Genomic DNA, 18,999 nt, shown 5'->3' with positions numbered 1-18,999 from the left:
GAATAGATTTCCTAAAGCAAACAGTGAGGAACTGTTAACTTACTGCCATGTAAAACAACAGTGTAATAGTCTGATTGCGCAGTACTAATGGCTTTATTATTCTGTATCACACTGGAGTGGTTTGGGCTGCCAGAAGATAACGTACCTTTCCTGAGACAGTTTTGCAGGCGATTCTGAGGAGAAGCCAATTTTAGATTCTTGGGCATCGTCTTTCCCTCCTAATGAGGGAGATAAGGACCGTGTGGGTGCTTTCTTGCTCCAGTTCTCCTCCAGGATCGCACAGGAAGGAGCAGCTTTCAGAAAAGCACGGTAAAATTTCTCTCTGCAGGCTGAGAGCCACCAAAGTCTCATGCTGCCCCTCTGTGTCAGACAAACGTTGCAGGGTCTCAGCTTTTCCAGCATCTGCCAAGGGCATCCCTGTGACCTGTTTGCCCTTCGGAGGGAAGAGGACAGCGATGCAGATTCTCCCACCCCCAGAATTATGCGTGGTGCGGGCTGGGGCTGTGTCTATCCCCAGCCCTGTCTTCACGTTGCTCCAGGGGGCATCAGTTGGACAGGGTAGGAGCAGCTAGCCTGCACTTTGTGAGCCTCGGAGGAGTCCCCAGCAGTGTCCAAGCCAAGGTCAGGGCTCGGGCTGAGCTGCTGTAGGAGCTGCTGAATTGTTCAGATCTCTCGGTGTGAGCAGAAATGACCTTGGGGTACCTGGAACTGAGAGCTCTGGATCCCTTTAGAGATCTAGGTTTGCCCACCACCCACACTAAAACCCCTGTAAAACATGGACTGCCAGCATCACCCCCTGCTTATTTTGTGCTGTCAGCTCCGCGGGCTTCTCCTCAAGGACAGGCTTTTGATCTGCAGTCCTTTGGAACGGGAAGATGTTTGGCTGCTCCCAACCCAGCCTGCAGACCCTGCCAGAGCAGCTCAGAGTCGTGCTAAATCAAAAAGGCTGTTGCCATTCCCCGTGGGGGGGGCAGGAGGAAAGGCCTCCTGGAAGAGCACAGGCTGGTGCAGAGCTCCTTGGCACCCTGTGCTCACTCCAGTGCAGCGTTAACTCCTCGGCTGTGCTGGGCAGCTCCTTGCTGCAGGTACCAGGAGGCCCAAGAGGATGTGTGGTCGCAGCCTGAGCTCCTGCTTGCCCTGCTCCTGCAGTCAGCACGTGTCTGAGGATGCCTGCCTGGCGCCTGGGTGGGATCTCCAACAGATGCCTGCACGGTGCCCTGGCCCTCCTCCAGCTCAGAGTCATTGCAGTGACCTCTGCTGAGTCCTGTTTGTTGAGAGGGGCCGATCTCCTGCGTTCCTCGGTTTCTTTCTCCTGGTTCTCAACTTCTTCCTGGTAAACTGGGCTCATTCCTGGCTGCCCTACACGGGCGCACGCTGGAAAACTCAGCACCAGCTCCTTTGGGCTCATGGAAGAAATTCTCTACGAGGAGGGCTGTGGCTGGTAATGAAATAGCTTTGCAGTGACATAGTTTCAGTGCTGCAGTATGTCTGTGCTGGCTTTCAGGTTGTTCCCGGGCTAAAAATATGGCCCATTAAGGCTTCTGGAACAGGATGTAACCATGTTCTGAAGATACGTTATTCCTTACGTGTTACTGCAAAGTGATTTAACCGAGGCTACGTTTGGAGACCTACCTTATAGGCTCACCCTGTCTGAAGAGTAAAGCAGCATTTCCCGTGGGTTGGGCAGAGCCCAGTGCTGGTGTTGGACGTGGTGGGTGCAGCTTTTGTGCCTGGTTGGGGCCGCTGGACCAGATCTATCAATTTCTGATTTCTTCTGCCCTCCCAGATGACAAGAGATTCAGAACCGCACCAAAAAGATTAGCGTTAGGGGTTTTACCACCTAGCTCGTTTGAAACTGGATGCGCTTGAGATGTGTTGAACAAATGGACAGTGGCCTGCCTTCTCCCCGGGGACGGCTTTTACATGGATGGGAAGCTACAGATGGGGCCCAAGGCAGAAATGCAAATAGGCAGGGCTGTGATATGAAGCATTTGGCAGCGTCGCCGGCTTAAAAGCTCCCTCCCCACGGCTGCTTGATCCTGCTCTCTCGGTTGTGCTGACACAGCTGGTTGGGGGCCGCGCCGTGAACTGTGCGAGCGGAGCTTTGGCCTCCAAAACCACGGGATTAGGGCCTGAGCTGCTGGCTCCGTGACGGTGCCGAGCCCCGTCCATCCCAGCCCTGCTCGGAAGCAGCCCTCGGAGGTGTGCTCGCAAAGCTGCGATCACACCCGGCAGTTGGAAGCTAATTAGTTTTTATAACCCTCTTTTGTTTGCTTTTGAAGACACGAGCTCCTCGCTTGCCTGCCTGGCTCCCGGTCGGCGTCGGGACGGCGTCAGCACAAGGGTGCGAAGCTCACGTTACGCGGGGAGAGTTCAGACAGGTTTGGTTTCAGCACAGGTCTCGTCCCCGAGCTGTTCCAGCGCTTTCCTGACAGGAGGCAATCAGTGTCAACGCAGGCCTGGCCCCGAGACTGCTAACAAAACAGTTCTGAGGGGCAGAGCTCCCGCGTTAATGAGTTCAGCGGTGGGTTGACTGCTTTCCGCGGATGAAAAGGTCAGATCTGTTGCCTGGGTTATGCGGAAAGGTTTTGTTCTGGAACAGCCTGCTCCCGATCAGCTCCTGTCTGCCGAGCTGCCAGGCGCTGCTCTAAATAATGTTTTTCCTGCATTTTCCTCATCAGTGCGTGCCGGAGAGGTATTTGCTGCCTGCTGCTTTTTCTCGCCCTTGCCACAGTTTCTGTTGCGTCCAGGTAACTGCGAGCATCTACCTGCACATAGGCACAGGAGGGACCTCACGGGCCCCTACAGGAGCCGTTCCCCACCTCTCTTGGGTTCACAGACCCTCCCCAGATGGATCCAGCGCTTTCCAGTAGGTCGGTTTCCTCTGCTGCAGTCCTCCTGTGGCAGAGGGATCACAGCTATGGACATGGCTTGAGGTGGGTGGTGCACAAATGGACCCAGAGACCAACTTGGTTTTTTTTTTTAGGGTGAATACACTCATTTAAGGCCGAGAAGTCCTGAGTTCAGGTCAGCAGCTTGGGCAAACTTTGAATGCCCCAGTTTTGAGCCAGCTGTACTCGGAGTTTGGTTTTAATCACAAGTTTTAACAAATGGAGTCTACTGGAAACATTCTCAGTGAAACACCCTTGTGATTTTTTTTTTTCTCAGAAGCCATTAGCTGTCTTCAAGAAACAGTATTTTAATTAGAGCCATGATAAAAGCAGAGCGGCAGTGGTTGTGTTAAAGCTTAATTTATTAAACAGCTTTGTTTTTAATGCAAAAAATAATCCGTGAACAATAAAAGAAGCTATGCAGTTTAAAACTGTCAAAATAAAACCTACAACTTTGAAGTCTTAAAATACTTTGGGAAATGCTGAATGTTTTTGACTGGTTGTGTGGAACAGCTGAACTGACTTAACTGGAACAAAATTAGAGGAACAAAGAGGTTTTGTTTCCAGAGTGTATTCTTTGCCCTTTGACAGCGCTGTCTGGCTCGCAGGCTGAGTGAGGTACAGGAGCAGGTCCCCGTCAGCTTCCCCCCTTGGCTTTCCTAGGACAACTGTAGTGTGCTTCTAAATGCAGGCAGAAAGGCTCCAAAATTGTTTTCCAGGAGGCAACATCAGGTCCCCGTGAATGTAATTTTTTACACCGTTGTGTGCTGTGGGTCTCATGGGGGAGTCACAGATGCTGCTTTTGTTCTGAACTTCTCTGGGACTGTATCTTCCACCCTCAGTCTGTGGGAATTATGTTGCTGATTTCACCACACCAGAATTAGGGCTTTTAGGGTCTGCTGCTGAAATAGTTATCTCATCTTACCAAGTAGCCAGCTTGTAGGAGTGGTAAGTTGCAAAATAATACAAAAGTTGCCTTGGCTGCCCCTGTGGCTGGCCTGAGGGCCCTGGGGTGTATTTCCGTCTTTAAGGCTGCCCCGATCTATTCTCAGGGCATTTGGACAGAGCTTATTTCTCTTTCTTTCCCACCTGAGAGAGATGGGAAGGTGTCAGAGGACGAGAAGCCCTGTGTCCCAGCTAAAACCACGAGCAGAACATCATCTGGTTAGCAGCAGCCTCGCTGGAGTCTCCTTCTCCAGCCCACAGCACCGCCAAGCCTGAAGGTCTTTGCGAAGAGGTGGGACCGGAGGGAGGGCCAGCCCTGCGATGTGCGTTAATTAACGTGGCGATGGCAGAGAGCTCTCGGGGGCTGATCGGCATTCACTGCAGCAGGCAGCTGGTGTGGTGTGAGATGTGGTTGCTCAAAACTCTCTGCCAGCCCCCATGGAAGAGGGTGCTAGCTTGCTAGCACGGGTACCCAAAGCAAATGCATGTCTACCTTTTCCATCGCTGCCCCGAGCAAGGCACAAACTCTGTTCATCAGCGTTCGTGTCCCTTTGACCTACAGGTATTGAGTTGCAGCCCCGGTGCTCTGCTGGAGCAGATGCCTGCTGAATTCAGGAGCTTGCTTAGAAATAAGCATCAGCGAGATGTCAGAGAGGTTAGTCTCATTACTAGGTCTCATTAATTCTGTGGAATACCCTGTAGAGAATATGTTAATATCCTTATTCTGTTGACATATATTAACATATATAATAGTTGTATAATTGTTGCTAATAATTACAATAATAATAAGCTTCTTCTCATAGACAATCAAAGTGGATATTCAGAAGCCCCCATAGGCACTGTTAAATTCCCGCTGATGTACAGGAAGGTGCTGTGTGTGCACAGCTTTCTGCCTACTTCTGCTTGTGAATAGCACGAGCTTGGGAGGCCGGATTTCACAGGTATGGGCAAATGTGTTCGTCTATGCTGGTTGGATGTGTCAGGCAGCTTGGGTCAGGAAGTTCCTACGCTTTTAGCTGGAAATTACTGTTCCCTACCCTGGCATTTGCTGCCATTCAGCAGAAGCATGGTAATTTGATGTGTGCATGCTCCTGTTCCACTGCAGTGGTGGAACAGTTAAAAAAAAAAAAAAAACATCGCTTAAGCCAGTTCTGCTTTGCCTTACAGAAAAATCACTGGCAGTGATAGTTGCATCTGGGGGTGTCCTCTCTTAAAACACTCTAACTCAAAGCTTTGCAAGTAGCTACCCCAGATAAGATAAAACCTCTTACTTCCACCTGCTGTATTTGCCTGTACAGTTGCTATCCCATTAGGCCAAATCCTGGCACGTGAGTTACAACAGGAAACCAAGGGGTCCCCTGGTTTTCAGACCCCTGAAAGAATTGGAAGGTAGGTGGAGCTGGACAGGTTCTGTATGAGGATGTGTGGTTCTGGTTTCTTACATCCAAAACTGCTAACAAGCACACGGAGACCACAGGTTACACTGCAAGGCTTGGCTCGAAGGGAATAGCTCTGTATATAGTGAAAAATCCCACCCTGCGACACATCGGAGAGCCAGATAAGGGGTGACAAATTGGGAATATGGCAAAGAAGGAATATCCCGGATTGTCCAAAGAAAGATTAATTTTTCAAGCCAGCTTTCACTGATGCAAATTGTCAACCACTGTGTTGCAATAAAGAGGGGAAATAACTAACTATGAAGTGCTGACTCGTAGAGGGGGAATCATCTAAAGTGCTTTGTGTTGCAAGAGTTCGTGAAAATGGTTTTGAAATGTTCTGCTGCATTTACCTTACCGAGGCCAGTTCTGCCAGCTGGCAGGTGCTCTCGGCACCGCATCATCCTGGGGATGTTTGGGGTGTGCTAGAACATCCCGTCTGTGTCTCAGCACCCAGAGCAGGATTGTAGTGCCGCCTTCCCTTTTTTTTAATTAAAAAAAATCAACCACGCTTTGTCCCACGCAGATATAAAAGTCTCCAGATTGGTTTTCAATCTTTACGTTCCTGGCAGAAGGATGGCTCTCCAGAATATACCTTAGAACTCCTGGGTTTGTAGGATCATTGTAAGCTGTATTCAGTGAATGTCTCATTCATTAAGCTTGTAATATACAATACAAAAGCCATTTTTCTTCCTTCCTAGGGTGACCCCACTTCTCTTGTCACCTTCTTCAGTTCCCTTGTATCTGGGAACTGTATTCCCTTGCCCAACGTTACAGCTCCTGGTTCCTTTATGGATTGTTCTTTCTTGATCATGCTGCTATGGTTATCCTTACCTATTTATTTATTTTGTTTTTTAATAGTCTTCATTAAGTTTGTGAGCTCTTTGCATCTTGGGCTTGATATTTATTTTCTGTGAAGCATCTAATGCAGTTTTGCCTTGATCCTACAGCAGGACCACCCCCAAACAAAACCATCCAGCCTGCAGTCCCTATCGTACCAAAGCTCAGAGGTTCTGATTTCCCTAGTTATTGCCAAGACTCTGCTGGGCCAGGTCCAAGGGGTGAATTCGGGCACCACCCAGCTTCTCCAGAAATTTGGTTCCAGCTCCAATCTTTGCATCCTCTTCCCTTAGTCTAATTAAAACCTGCTGTAACAAATGCTGTGAAGCCAGCTGCAGTGCTTTGGCAGGTAACAAACGCGGGGCAGTGAAACCTCCAGCTAATCCATCCATGCTATGAAGTCATAAGAATCTTGTTAATTTTTAAAAAGCCCTTGATGCCCACTAATCCAAATCAATTTTCATTTCTTTCATAAAGTCGTGCTTCCATTTAGGCTTCAGCTAAGAATTACAGCTAATTTGTTCGATTTTATAACAGTATAATTGAAAAAGTGATTTTAATGTCCTGGCAACCATATTCCCTTTCTTTGGTTGTTAATGAAAGAATCCATTAAAGTTAAATGATTTGGGCACGGATTCAAGTTGAATCGCCTGAATATTCTAGGGGAGTGTTTCTGACCATCTGCTGCTCTGTCATTGGCGCTTGTTGTAAATGGGACCGCGAGAAGGACTTCACAGGTCTTGTTTGAACCATTAAGCGTAAAATATCATTTTAATTTTCTGATCTCAGTGTAAATAGTGGAAATACTCGGGAGAGTTGGTGCTGTTCTGGTCTGCGGTATCCTGCACTCGTAAATATCTCCGCTGAGCTGTGCTTCCACGTGCTTTTCAGGGCTCTCACGGCTCTTTGTATTGATCGCACCGCATCCTTCGGCAGCACGGTGTAAGTTCCTTTTAATGACAGGCGAGGCAACGGGAAGCGGAGCCCGCGAAGGGGAAAGCGCGCGTGGTGGAGAAGCGTTTCCCCGCTGCCTCCAGTCGTGCCCCTTGTTTCCGTCTGGCTGCAGATGGAGCTGTGTGTCCTGGTGCAGGGTTGGTGAGTGTGGACGGAGGCAGCCAAGAAATTACACCAGCTGTTGTCATCATCGTCCTTCTTCACAGGCCTCGTGTACCCGAGCAAGGGCAGAGCCAAAGCGCCTGCGTCCTCCTTTCCCTGTAGGACTTTCCTCGTGCCTTTGCCTCTGAGCTATCTCGCACTCCGTGGTGGTGCTCACCGTGACCGCCTTGCTGGGAAGCAAAGCAGGTGCTGAACTGCACCGCGTGGTCCCCTGGGGACCGTACTGGCGCTCGCCGGGCTTGTGCCCATGCCTCGGAGCTGGGAGAGTCTTTGGGACCAGACGGTGTCCTGCATTGGAAATTACAAAGCGTGGCCCAAGTTCCTGGAGGTCTTCAAAAGGAGGGAAGGCCAGGATGTTCCTTCACTCTGCAGCAGGGCTGCATGGGGTGGTGGTTGGACCAGATGATCTTGAAAGCCTTTTCCAACCTTAATGATTCTAGGATTCTGCCTGAAACAGCTTGAGGTGCAGAGATGGAGTGCTGTTGGTAGAGAGGATACGGGTTTATTTGGTGCTAGTTTCAGCCCTGCAGCGGGGATGTTGTTTCATTCCTCTGTGCATGGATTTTTTTTTTTCCCAAGGTTTGAAATTGGATATGATGCTTATTTTTTTCTCTGTAGGGTAATGAAGAATTGACAGATGAGATATTCACTGTTGGAGCTGAGTATTATTCCATTTATTGTGTTCTTATTTATTTATTTTTTGAGTCATAAAGTCACTCACTGAGAGGAAACCAGCCACAAAATGTACTTGGAGTTTTAATTATAGCCCATAGGTGAAGGATCTTTGTGTATTTTAGCTGATAATATTAGTTTCTAGTTAAGTGACTATTCTCAAGAGGCATAATACTGAAGATTGTATCATATTGCATGTTTTTAGCTTTCTCAGGCGTTGAAAGATGAAAGTATATCCTAAAAATATGCTAAACTTAAATAGTTCAAGTACAAAAATAGATAACATTGTACCAGGAGATCAGTTCAGAGTCTCCTGTGATGTTTGCAGATCAAACGTGTAGATGATGCATGAAATAAAAACAGGAACTTCTGCATCTAACGAAACCAAAATGACTGGATTTCCTCTCTAACACCAGTGAGAAAATGCCAAAAGTAGTTATGTGTTTAAATGTTGCCCACGAAATCATGCAAATCTGAGCCAGTCATTTTAGCTTGATGGAGTCCTTTAAAATGGCAAATATCAGGCTTATTCAGCTCGGCCTGCTGCTCAGCAGCAAAATTACAGTTACCTCGGCAAATGGGCCTTATAATGTTAACACCAGCGGATAGCAAAAATAGCATTTAATAACTTTCATTACAGTTAGTGTTTCTAGGGCTTTGGGGCTTTGCTCTTTCAAATAATTTACATAATTTGCAGGTACAAGCTGCTGTGCCAGACTGTCCATCTGATTCTCTCTCTGATCAGAGCATATTAATGCACTTGTTTGATGGTCTGTTACCAATAATTACCTTGGATTGCATTAGGAGCATTTCCAACGTTGCAGCTGGTCTGTATTTTTCGGTAAGTATATTTCAGGGCCCAATTACGGGACTCTGATGCGTTATTGTTCCAGTGTGTTTGTTCAAGCTTGTAATTTTAATATGCCTCCACACTGTAAATTTAAGAACGCGAAGCCGAGGCCCTGTCCTGAGTTCACCGTGCGTCCCACGCTTGCAGCAGCTTCGGCAGAGATCGTCTCAGCTGCTCCTCTGTGGCTTTTCAAGAAGAGAAGGATGACAGCTAGGAGGAGGAGGGTTCTGCAGAGATGTTTGTAGGGTGAAGCCTGAGGTCCACGTGCTGGGTGCTTGGCATGGAGCAGGTGGGAAAGGGGCAGAAGCAGCTCAACCCTCCCTGGTTTGGGCAACGTGGGATTGCAAAGTGGTTTTCAAGGGTTTTAGCTTTTAACTTTGGCACTTAGTAACTCCTTCAGTGCAAGGAAGGCTGCTGCTAATGCTACTGTGAGCAGGGGCGGCCTGGGGCTGCTCCCCCTGCGCTGCTCCCAGTAGTGGGGACAGGGCCTGAAGAAGGCTTGGCTTAACAAGTGTAGGTTTTGGCCTCCTCTTGCCTTCAGCTGCTGTTTCAAAAGCCTTTCTGGGGTCAGAGAGAAGGAAATAACAAAGGCTTAACCTTCACGAAAGAGTCAAGCACTTTAGCATTATGATTGCCATTGACAATTCGACGCGATGAATAAATTATTACTGCTATTGATTTGTTTCATCTTTCTGGACCATTTATTTGCAGGAGATACATTAGAATAACACAAACCTTGTTGAAACTGAGCTCTGCTGAGAGCTGGTTTTGCATTTATCCCTATCTGGTAGTCGTCATCTGTAGATAAGGTGCTTTGGCAAACCCGATGCTTGCACAGAAGCACGAGAGCATTTCTTCCTTCGTAGAAGGCAGCTCTACCCTTTAATGGGCCACCTTCGAGTCAACGGGGTGACATCCACCATGGGTTGGTGGCTCTGGTCCTGGGCAGCTGAAGGGAGCAGCTGCAGCTGGCTTCAGCATTCGGGGCATCGGAAGCATCCTTAAAAACGCTTGGATGGGAACCTTTGCTGCTGCTTTATTTCCTTGATGCCTGGCGTGTGATATTTATACTCAAAGATACTCGTTTACCCGGGGCTTTGGCAGCTTTTGCTTTTATCTAAGTGAATCTAGTCATTAACCTATTTACCTTAATTACAGCTTTAGATGATAATATCAAGCTTTTCGGATATGGTCTGTGAACAGTGATGTGGCATTGCGTTTGTTTTAGATAATGTCTTTTTTCATGCCATCCCTTCTGTTCTCGTTTCTAACTGGGAGTTAGAAACAAAGATGAGGGTCTCTTGCCCAGCGTGGTTCTTTAGGGAAAGTTGCATTTAGAGCCTGCTACAACAAATCGATAAATTGTGATTAATTTAACTTTTAAATGGAAGGGCTTTGTATACATGTGAAAATATAATAATGGACCGCTAAGAAGTGGATGGGTTCGGATCGATGTCCCAAAGCCACAAAGCCTCGTAAAGACTTGTTAGATGCAGAGATCCTTATAATTAAGTGAAGCAGAGCTGTAGGAAGAGGGTATTTTTGTTGGCAGCGTGCTCCCTCCGCCGGGCTTGTTGCAGTATCCGGGCTGCTTTCACCTCTCCAGGGACCCCACGGCTTGCCTGCTTGGACAGATGCGGTTAGTAGGGCTCGGGCGTGTTTGCTCCCAGGCAGCACTTCACTCAGAAGAGTGTCTGGACCCCGACCCTCCTAAAACTTCAGAGCAAGGCGCTGAGACCATCCTACAAATGTCTAAAATGCAGTTCCAGAGCTGTCGTCCTGCTGCAGCCATTGGGACCAGCCAGCTGCTGGGCATTTCCACGAGACCGTGCTCACCCTACAGCACTCACCCCGCGTCCCTACGTGTTCAGGGACACGAGGGGCCCTGCAGCAGCTCCGTGCAGGGCGTGCAGGGCACGGCACCGTACCGAACCCCTTGCACAGGGGCAGCCGGCGTGGTGCGAGAGTGCTGCAGGCGCCCGGCTGCTCCTCGCAAGGCTGGGCTCTGCTGGGTGACAGGGATGATCTGAGAGTCCCTTGCTGCCGGCTGGATAAATATCCCCGCAGCAGTGGGAGGTGGTGCATTATTAAATAAACCACCAGGCCTGCGTACGTGCAGGAACAGGGTAAGGCCTGTCTCCCGCTGGCAAGGACTGCTCAGCCTTGGGATCGCTCAGCTGCGCGTGGTTACCAAGTGCTAATAAAATGATCTTTCCAGCAGCCCTGAAGGTACTTTTAGGAGCCTCCTGTTCCGGAGAGGCTGAGTACAGGCTGAAGGTGTCGCTTTCTTATTTTCAGCTCGCTCGTGTTGCGTTACAAGCTGGAAAGTTCCAGTAATACCTGGTGGCAGCGTTGGGAAGGGAACGTGAAGATCTTGACCCCTCTGTCTCGCAGGTCTCATTACAGCTGGGTGGAAGAATGTTTCCGGGGGGGGGAAGGAAAGAAAACGTTGTTGTTTAGGTGCACAACTGCTCTTTCAAATGCTGGTGGAGATCATGGAAGCTGTATTTTGGCAAACTGGAGCCTCTGACCCCACAGCTCCCTTGGCCCTGCTGTTGGTGCTGACGGTGCTGAGTGCTCAGGGCGCAGGCTTAGCCTGAGATCTCCGTCCAGATTTCTTTCTGGGTTGCTACTTGGCAAGTGCAGTTGCCCTAAAATGGGCCGAGACCAAGCTATTGACTTTTAATTGCCAGTGCATAAGGTTCCCAAGAAGAAAGAGGGCTTTGTGTTGCTTCCATGGGGGCACGCTGAAGTGTAGCTGCTCTCTGAATTAGACAATGGGAACTTAAAGATTTTCTATGGCTGTAAGAGCATCTGAAGAGCATCAGCAGAAGGTGACATTGCGGCAGAATAATAGCACAGTAGTTGGCTTGTTGATAGGAAAACCCTTTGGAAGTAATAACTCCAGTTTTTCTTTGGTGCTGTTCACTCCCACTTAAATGAGATTAATTGTGCTGTTGAGTTCCCCGAGTTCGGCATCCAAAATAAATACATAAATTAAGACAGGCGACAGCGCGGAGGCTTTAACCGCGCCTTGACTCCCTGCCACCACCCGCGGGATGCGGAGGGGAGGGAGCAGCCCTCCTCCCTCCCTCGCCGCCCCGCGTCCCGCAGAACACACACGACGACCAGCGCTCTGCCCGCGCCGTCTGAGCCGCTTTCCTTGCCCCTCCTGGGAAGGTTTTCTTTGGCCGGAGCTCTGCAAGGTGCACGGGCCGCTTCCAAAGCGCCAGATGTGTGCGGAATAGGAAACGGGCTGGCCGGGCTCCAGGCTGTGGGACCTGCAGCACAGCCGCGGCTCCCCAGGAAAACCTCCGGCTGCCAAGAGCTCCGAGTGATGTCAGCCCTGGAAGTGTGTCAGGTTCGAAACCCTTGTACTTTGCTCCCTGTGAAGTATTAATCTCCCAAGGCCTGCACCCTAACGGGTCCTGTCTGGCTCGGTGCAACTTTATTTGTTTTGGGTTAGAAGCGTTGGAGGGTTTTTTTGGGGAGGTGCCGGAGGCTGTCCGTGGGCTGGGCTGGATCCTGGCCTCGAGCTGCTCCTGGGGCCCCATCCAGCCCTGCTTTGAAGCAAACGTCTAAACCTTGCCATTGCTGCCCCGTGTGTCTGTCGGAAGGGTCTGGGGTGGGTGGCGGAGGGCCCAAGGTGCCTTGGGACCTCGGGTCTCGCAGGGTCCCCACCGGTCCCGTATGTCCTGTGGCTGTGGGGCTCTCAGGGCAGGCAGGGCGGCAGATTTGGGGTCTCTGCTGCAGGATGGTGGGTGCCTGCAAGCCGTAACATCGAGCGGCCTGTCACTTGTAGTAGTGTTTTGGTCACGGTGTTTTTACTGAGTGAGCTGATGGAACAAACGGGCAGGTGTTTGGGTGCACGAGGCTGTCGTTGGCTTTGACACAGCCCCGATGCATCAAAGAGGACGTGTTGGGGTGCAGCCTGGTCATACCCAGAGCTGCCTGCGCTTTTCTTGATGGCTTCTGTACCCAGGTCAGGCCTGAGGAAGACCTCACATGTGCCTAAATCTTGTTGGCTTCCTCCTGCTCCACCAGCTCGTGCACCAAGGCAGTACAGCTCCCCAGGGATTCGGGAGCCCAGTTGTGGAGCCAGGCATGTGAGGTGCTCTACGAGGAGGCATGGATACCCCAGCGGCTCACACAGAAGTGCCTCCCCTTGGTTTTGTTTTTCAAATAATGACCAAAACACAACTCCTCCTCCTCCGAACAAAGCCTCATGTTGCACGGTAATCTTTTATTTGCTTGTGCTGCCTAACAGGGCTCAAGGACGTGTTTGCTGCTGATAGCCTTAATTTCACCACAAGCATCTCACTCGTCTGGGTCCTTCCTCCTCAGTTTAGGTGCTGAAATCCCGGGGAAGGGAAATAACTGTACGTACAAGGAGACAAGTGGTTTCCTGTGCCGGTCTCAGCCACCGAGTGCGAGCTCCCACCTGATTTATGGGCTTGGAGTATTGCGTATCTTGATGTGAAAACATTGCTCTGAGGGTCTTGCCTCTGACCAAGTAATTACACGTCAGGAATCTGTCAAACCTCGCTGTGCTGCGAGCTCGCGCTTCACCTGGTTATTTATAGGCCTGTAATCGTGCAGGCAGAGAATTGATTCTTTTTCCCCTTTGCTCGATGCTAAGTTGGGCTCCTCCTGCCTCCGTCTGATGTAAAGGGAAGGAGATCACAGCAGTGGGTGCTGGCTCTGCGTTGAGATGCTTTGGGAGGGGAGGCGTGGGCTGGAGGTGTCTGCTTTGGGGCTGCTGCGGGGGGCAGGGGACACTTCTGTGCCATGAAGATTTTACAACCTACGTTCATCCAAAAGGCCCCGTTTCCTTTTTTGCCGCTCAACAGGAGACTTTTCCATTTATTTGACTGAGCCTGGACAGCAGAAGTGGATGGATTGGTGGTAGGAGCGAGGAAGTGATGGAAATAGATGTGGAAAAAGAATATTTTTCTCTTGGGCTATTTTATTTATCTATCTATTTATTATTGCATAAAGTATCCTAGGTATTAGCAACATGGGAGAGAATAAAATAACCCTGCAGAGCTGGGGCCAGAGAACATCAAATCAAAGGCCCTCCATTTCAGGGCACGTTAACGTTTCAGTACGCCTGTGTTCCTCCAGAACTGTGTGCATGCATATATATGCTCCCTGTACCCATATGTGCACATATATTTATTTGCACATATATTTATGGTCTTGAAGCCACTACAGTCTGCCTTGTTATAGCTCAGCAATTTGCTGGGATTCATGGGGTTCGGTACGAGCTCTGCTGGTACCTGGAAGGACACAGAGTGCCCTGGTCCTCTCTCCCTGCAAATCCCCGCTCTTCTTTTGGCTCCTTTCTCCCCACTCCCCATTTTGCCTTCCAGAGAGTTATTGCGAGATGTTCTCAGTTGTGTTAGGTAATTTCTGGGTATTGGTGGGCTGGCACATCCGTGATATGAAAGCCTGCTTTGAATGTACGTGCAGTGTCACCCCCCCCCCCCCCCCCCCCCCCGGGGAACGCTCTACAGGGTTTTGTGGCCCTCCGTTTAGAAATCCATGAGCTGAAAGCTTCCAGTTCTGCCGGGCTTCGATGCTTGAAGTTGCATCCAGGAGGAGCCAAAGGCAGCAAGCTCTGCAGCTCCATCACACAGGTCTGTAGCTGAACCACCTGAACTAGGAAGAGGGAAATGTTTCTGGCTCAGAAACCCAGCTCCGTGCTGGTGCCGACATCCCTTGGAGGAGCTGATTCTGCTGGACGAGGCAGGTGGCTCTTCTGGGTGGTTTTCACTGCATTTGTTACTACTCCAGTACATACGGGGCTGAAGGGGAGCAGGAGGCTGCGTGTGGCTGGGTGTTTAACCGGGGTCGTATCCAGTTCTGTCACCGTGTGATGAAGAATGGAAGTTGGAAATAGTCGGCAGCTTCTGTAAGCACTTAACATTCCTGATTTCATTTGTCTTTGATCTCACTTGGAGTAATTTTACTCCCTTCTGATCCTTTCCCTTGAAAGGGCTTTTATCTCATTGTCAGGCTCGCTAATTTAGTGCGGTGTTTTGAACCAGACCTCCTCCTATATTTTCAGAGCCTGGAAGGTATTTTTTGCTTCATCAAGGAGAGTTTATACCATTCTTTGAACGTCGAAGGGCTGCAGCCGTAGCGGGGCTTTTTGCAATGCTGAGTCTGGATCCTGGGCAATGCTGCTCCAACCTCTGCGTGTGCAAAGGGCCCATCCACCAAAATTGCAGCATTTTGTGGGGGATCCTTTGCAGTATTTTGTGGGGGATCCTTTGCTCGTGGTGTGGGCACGTTCCTTGGTGTGTTCTGTGGCAGAACAGTTGCCTGAGAAGTCCAGTTTCAAGTGCATTTCCCTCCAGTGGTCCTTTCTCCTCTCTTGATCTAGCAGAGAGAGGCCTGAACCAGCCCATCAGGCTTGGCATGGGTGAGCTCTGCAATCTGGCACTGAGTTTTGTAAGTGCCCCTTTTTTCTTTAACATACCAACCAGAAGCTTGGATCCGTCCAGGTTTCGTCTTAGAGGAAAAGAGCTGGGCGATATTTAGGGATATAGAGCCATCATCATGTATTTTTAAAAACCCAAGTATTTCTTCTGCCGTGGTGCTGTTTTTACTTCGCCGCAAGCAGGTTGATATTTAAAAGACTGAAGTTTGAGAGGCTGATAATTGCTTCCTACTGACCTGTGCTGGCGTAGGAAGCTGCAGTGCAGAGCTCTGCTCTATTCCTGGCTGCCTGAGCCAGCCAGCTGCCCCATCTCGCTGCACCTTTTGAAGAGGAGGAGTGTTTTCAGCAAAATACCATTTTAATTGCAGTGTGAGGAAAACAGAAAATAGGACAGAGACTCAGGCTGTTTTGCTGCGTGATGAGGAGGAGTGCCTGGCATGGAGCACGAGCCCCTGGAGGGTCTGGAGGGGCCAGGACAGCTGCTGGGTGCACGATGGCACACGGGATGCCCGGTGCCCTGCTAGCCGTGCCGTGTTTTGGGAAGCTCTGCGAGGGAGGAAGGTAAGAGGAGGCACCGCCAGCATCGGTGCTCATGGTGCTGGGGCTGCCCATGGGTGTCCAAAATACGATGGTGGCAGTGGGGTTTAAAGGAGGAGGCAAGGGGAAGAACACAAAGAGAGCCGGAGCCGTGCACTTGTTGGGAACTTGCTTCCTGCTTCGTTTTTCCCGATTCATGCGGTTTTTTGCAGTGGCTGTTTGGATGGAAGGCTCCCAGTGGCAGCGTCTTCCCAGAGCAGCCTTTCAGCTTTGTTCCCACCACTTCTGGTCTCCTGTGGAGTCAGTGAGTGAGTTTCGTAGCTTGCTGCGATCCTGAAAGGACTAATCTTCCTGAGGAGACGTGATGAATTGGGCATTTGGTGACAGCCCCTGCGGTCCCCAGCTTGCTCCCCAGCCGTGCCCGTGCTGCCTGAGGGGCCTGGGCAGAGAAAGTTGGCAGGGCTGCGGTGGCTGACGGGTCCGGAAATCACTTCGTGGTCATCTCTGGCTTCGTGTGGTGAGTTCAGAGAATTGGTCAAAGGCACGGAGGGGAGCAGGGGCCCACGCGCATCCCGTTGGGTGTAAGGAGACGAACCGAGAGACCCGATCACAAGCATGGTGTGGCTGGGGGCTGCATTTCGGTGGGCTGCTACAACCAGCAATCGGGGCAGGCCTGATGCGTACCTGTCCCTGTGAGCTTGGGTGGGCACCGAATGAGCCCCGAGCATGGGCAGGGCGAGCTCCTTCCTTCGGGGGCACCTGTAGTTCCCGGCACACGCCTCGAAATTATTCCATCTCTCCGCACGTGTAATTCTGCGTGTCATTGCCCCTAATTGCGTGCTTAACACACGCGCCTTTAAAACGCGGCCCTTTTATCAGCAGTAGGTAGTAGCAGGTTTAATAGGGTGTTTGAATTCCTATAAAATTAATCTGTAGCCCTCCGCGATAGGAGACGGGCAGGGAGCCATGTGGTTCATATCCAGTGTTGATAAACTTGTTATAGAGGCAGGAAACATTTCTGATTGGAGCGGTGACAAAATAATTTGGAGCGGAGCCATAAAAAGAGTGGATGGTGATGGTTTGAGCACAGCAGAGATTGAAATTGCTGGTGTGTGGAAGCAGCGCTGCCAGCTAACATTGACTTAGTGTCTCTGGAGAACTCTAACGGCAAATGCATTTTATTAATGGCAATATTCTTTTAGGAAACACCAAGCCTTGTTTCGGGAGGTGGAGCTCTCCTGCGAGTACAGGGGTTTGGAAATGGGCCAGCCCCGGGCCCTGCTGAGCTCCGCCGGCTGCTGGTCACCGCGCCGGGCTCCGGCCGCAGCAGGCGGGGTGCCCGAGGGCACGGTCCGGGCGAGACACGGTGCGGCAGCCTCTCGGACTGCCGGTTCGCAGCCAGGATAGCCTTTGGTGCAGCGGGGAAAACGCGTCCGTGCATTCGTTCTGGGTACGGCTGTATGGGACAAAGCAGCCAAAGGTAGCAGGGCACGTTTTTAACCGTTCTTTTGTCGTCTTTCCTTTGAAATGAATATCCCGCTACGCGAACTGGGAGACGCTGCTGTTCTGGGTTCCCAGCCACAGCTTTTTCTGCCGGTTCCCCCTGAGGACGTTTTAACCCATCCCGCATCTCCTCCGAACAGGTTTGCTGCGCTGTCCTTCGATCTCGGGGGCCTTGGCCTGGCCTCGTGGCTTCTGTTACCCCCGTAGTGCTCTGACCACGTCTGTGCTCAGCTCTTGCCACAGCAGCCTCAGGCTGCAGTGGGACTTGCAGAGAGCACTGCTCCAGCCAGGCTGCCCTTGTTGGCACTGGCTTCCCAAGCTGGGCTCGAACAACCTGGCTTGTGTTTAGCTGTCTCCTTGGGGGCTGATCTGCCTTTGAGGAGGCTGAGGTCTGCGGCACGTGGAAGGGAGCCCTCGCTTCTCACAGGCAGCTCTGCCACGTGAAGGAGAGGTTGGGGCTCTTGCTGCATCTTGGGTGTCTGCTGCTGTTGCTGCCATGCCACCTTCTTCCAGTTGATCCTCTCCGCTTGAACCCGGCGTGGAAAAAGCAAGCGCGGAGAGAAGAGGCGCCTGCCGGGCACGAGGGGGAGCAGCGGAGGTGGTGCAGGCTGTGCTTGCAGCCCGAGAGATGTGTGGTGGAGAAACTGTGCTGTTATAAAAGTGGGCTGTGATTAACCCCGCAAAGCAACCCCCAAGGAACCGCTGTCTTTTCGTTGCAGGGAGGCTGCTGGAAGGGGATTCTCTGGAGCTGAGCTGTAGTGCTGGTCCTGCAAAGGTGATACTGGAGCCGAACCAAGCCGTGGTTTTGGACTGTAACCTGGCCCCCGTTGAGCAGGTGATCAATATCACGTGGAAGAAGAATGGCTTTCCGTTAGTGGAGCAGGAACATCTGCACGTGCTTCCGAATGGATCACTCTTCATCTCGTCCCAGGCTGTGGCAAAGGACAGCAAATATCCCGAGAGGGCTGGCGCTGAGGGTAATTACTCCTGCGTGTCTCACAGCTCCCTAGGGGCTGTCACCAGTCAAACAGCTGCTGTCAGATTTTCAAGTAAGTGTGTTTCGTGTTTTTCTGTTTTTCCTCTGGTCTTTGTGCAGACCGTTACCACCCAGAGAGTTTAAGATAATGTCTAGGAAGTGAAATTCTATTAATGACGTGTAGGTGGGATTTGGGATAGCACCCAAATAAGCTGTGATGTCTCGCTCTTGACCCGCTGTTAACATCCTGTTCGACTCTCCCAGGTAAGTGCCATCAGCCACCGATTAAAAACAGGATTCTCCTCGCTCTCCAAAAGCCAGTGCTTGTTTTTGCAGGGAAATCAACGCTTCAAAGTCAGCACTGTCTGCATGGGAAGGTGGCTCTGAGAGCTCTGCCAGCCCCTGCCAAGGCCGTGGTGGGCTTATTTCCCGGTGGTGTAGATGAGGAGCACTGCCCTGAGCCTGAGCACCGGCTCTTTTATCGAAGAGTTGATCACTGAGAGATGGGCAAGTGGAAGTGGGTGGCTGTGTGAGGGCAGAAAGCGCTGGAAGCAGGCCGGGCTGTACGCAGGGGGTCCGAGTTCCCCTTTCTCCCTGCTCCTGGTCGCTGGCTTAGATCATAGCAGCCTGCTAGGGGCATCTGCTGCCCTCCCTGTTGGTGACGCCGTGACTTTGATGGCTTCAGCGTGTCTGTGTGTCAGTCAGTCTGTCTGTGTGCCAGAGAATCTGTGGCTCTGCTTGGTTTTAGGACTTTGTTTTGAGGTGAATCTCCCTCTGTAATGGAAGAG

General features: G+C 50.8%; 1 protein-coding gene across 5 annotated transcripts in view; it reads left to right on the top strand.

The window, feature by feature from the left end:
• The window catches only part of IGDCC4 (immunoglobulin superfamily DCC subclass member 4), an 86,799-nt gene that overhangs the window by 14,096 nt on the left and 53,704 nt on the right, over positions 1–18,999 (top strand). For 3 of the 5 annotated variants that reach the window (XM_080551440.1, XM_080551441.1, XM_080551439.1), the window contains exon 2: positions 17,955–18,284. In XM_080551440.1, the coding sequence (XP_080407566.1) occupies positions 17,955–18,284 (330 nt within the window). Of the gene's footprint in view, positions 1–7,867; positions 7,886–8,597; positions 8,742–8,845; positions 9,040–17,954; positions 18,285–18,999 lie in introns of those variants that run through there. The other 2 variants (XM_080551442.1, XM_080551443.1) reach the window with 2 other exon arrangements.

Source organism: Anser brachyrhynchus (genome assembly GCF_964034855.1).
Source record: "Anser brachyrhynchus genome assembly, chromosome: 11".
In the NCBI taxonomy this organism is placed as follows: domain Eukaryota; kingdom Metazoa; phylum Chordata; class Aves; order Anseriformes; family Anatidae; genus Anser; species Anser brachyrhynchus.
Note: the sequence above shows the minus strand (reverse complement) of the source record. Positions and strands in the feature narration are given on the sequence as shown.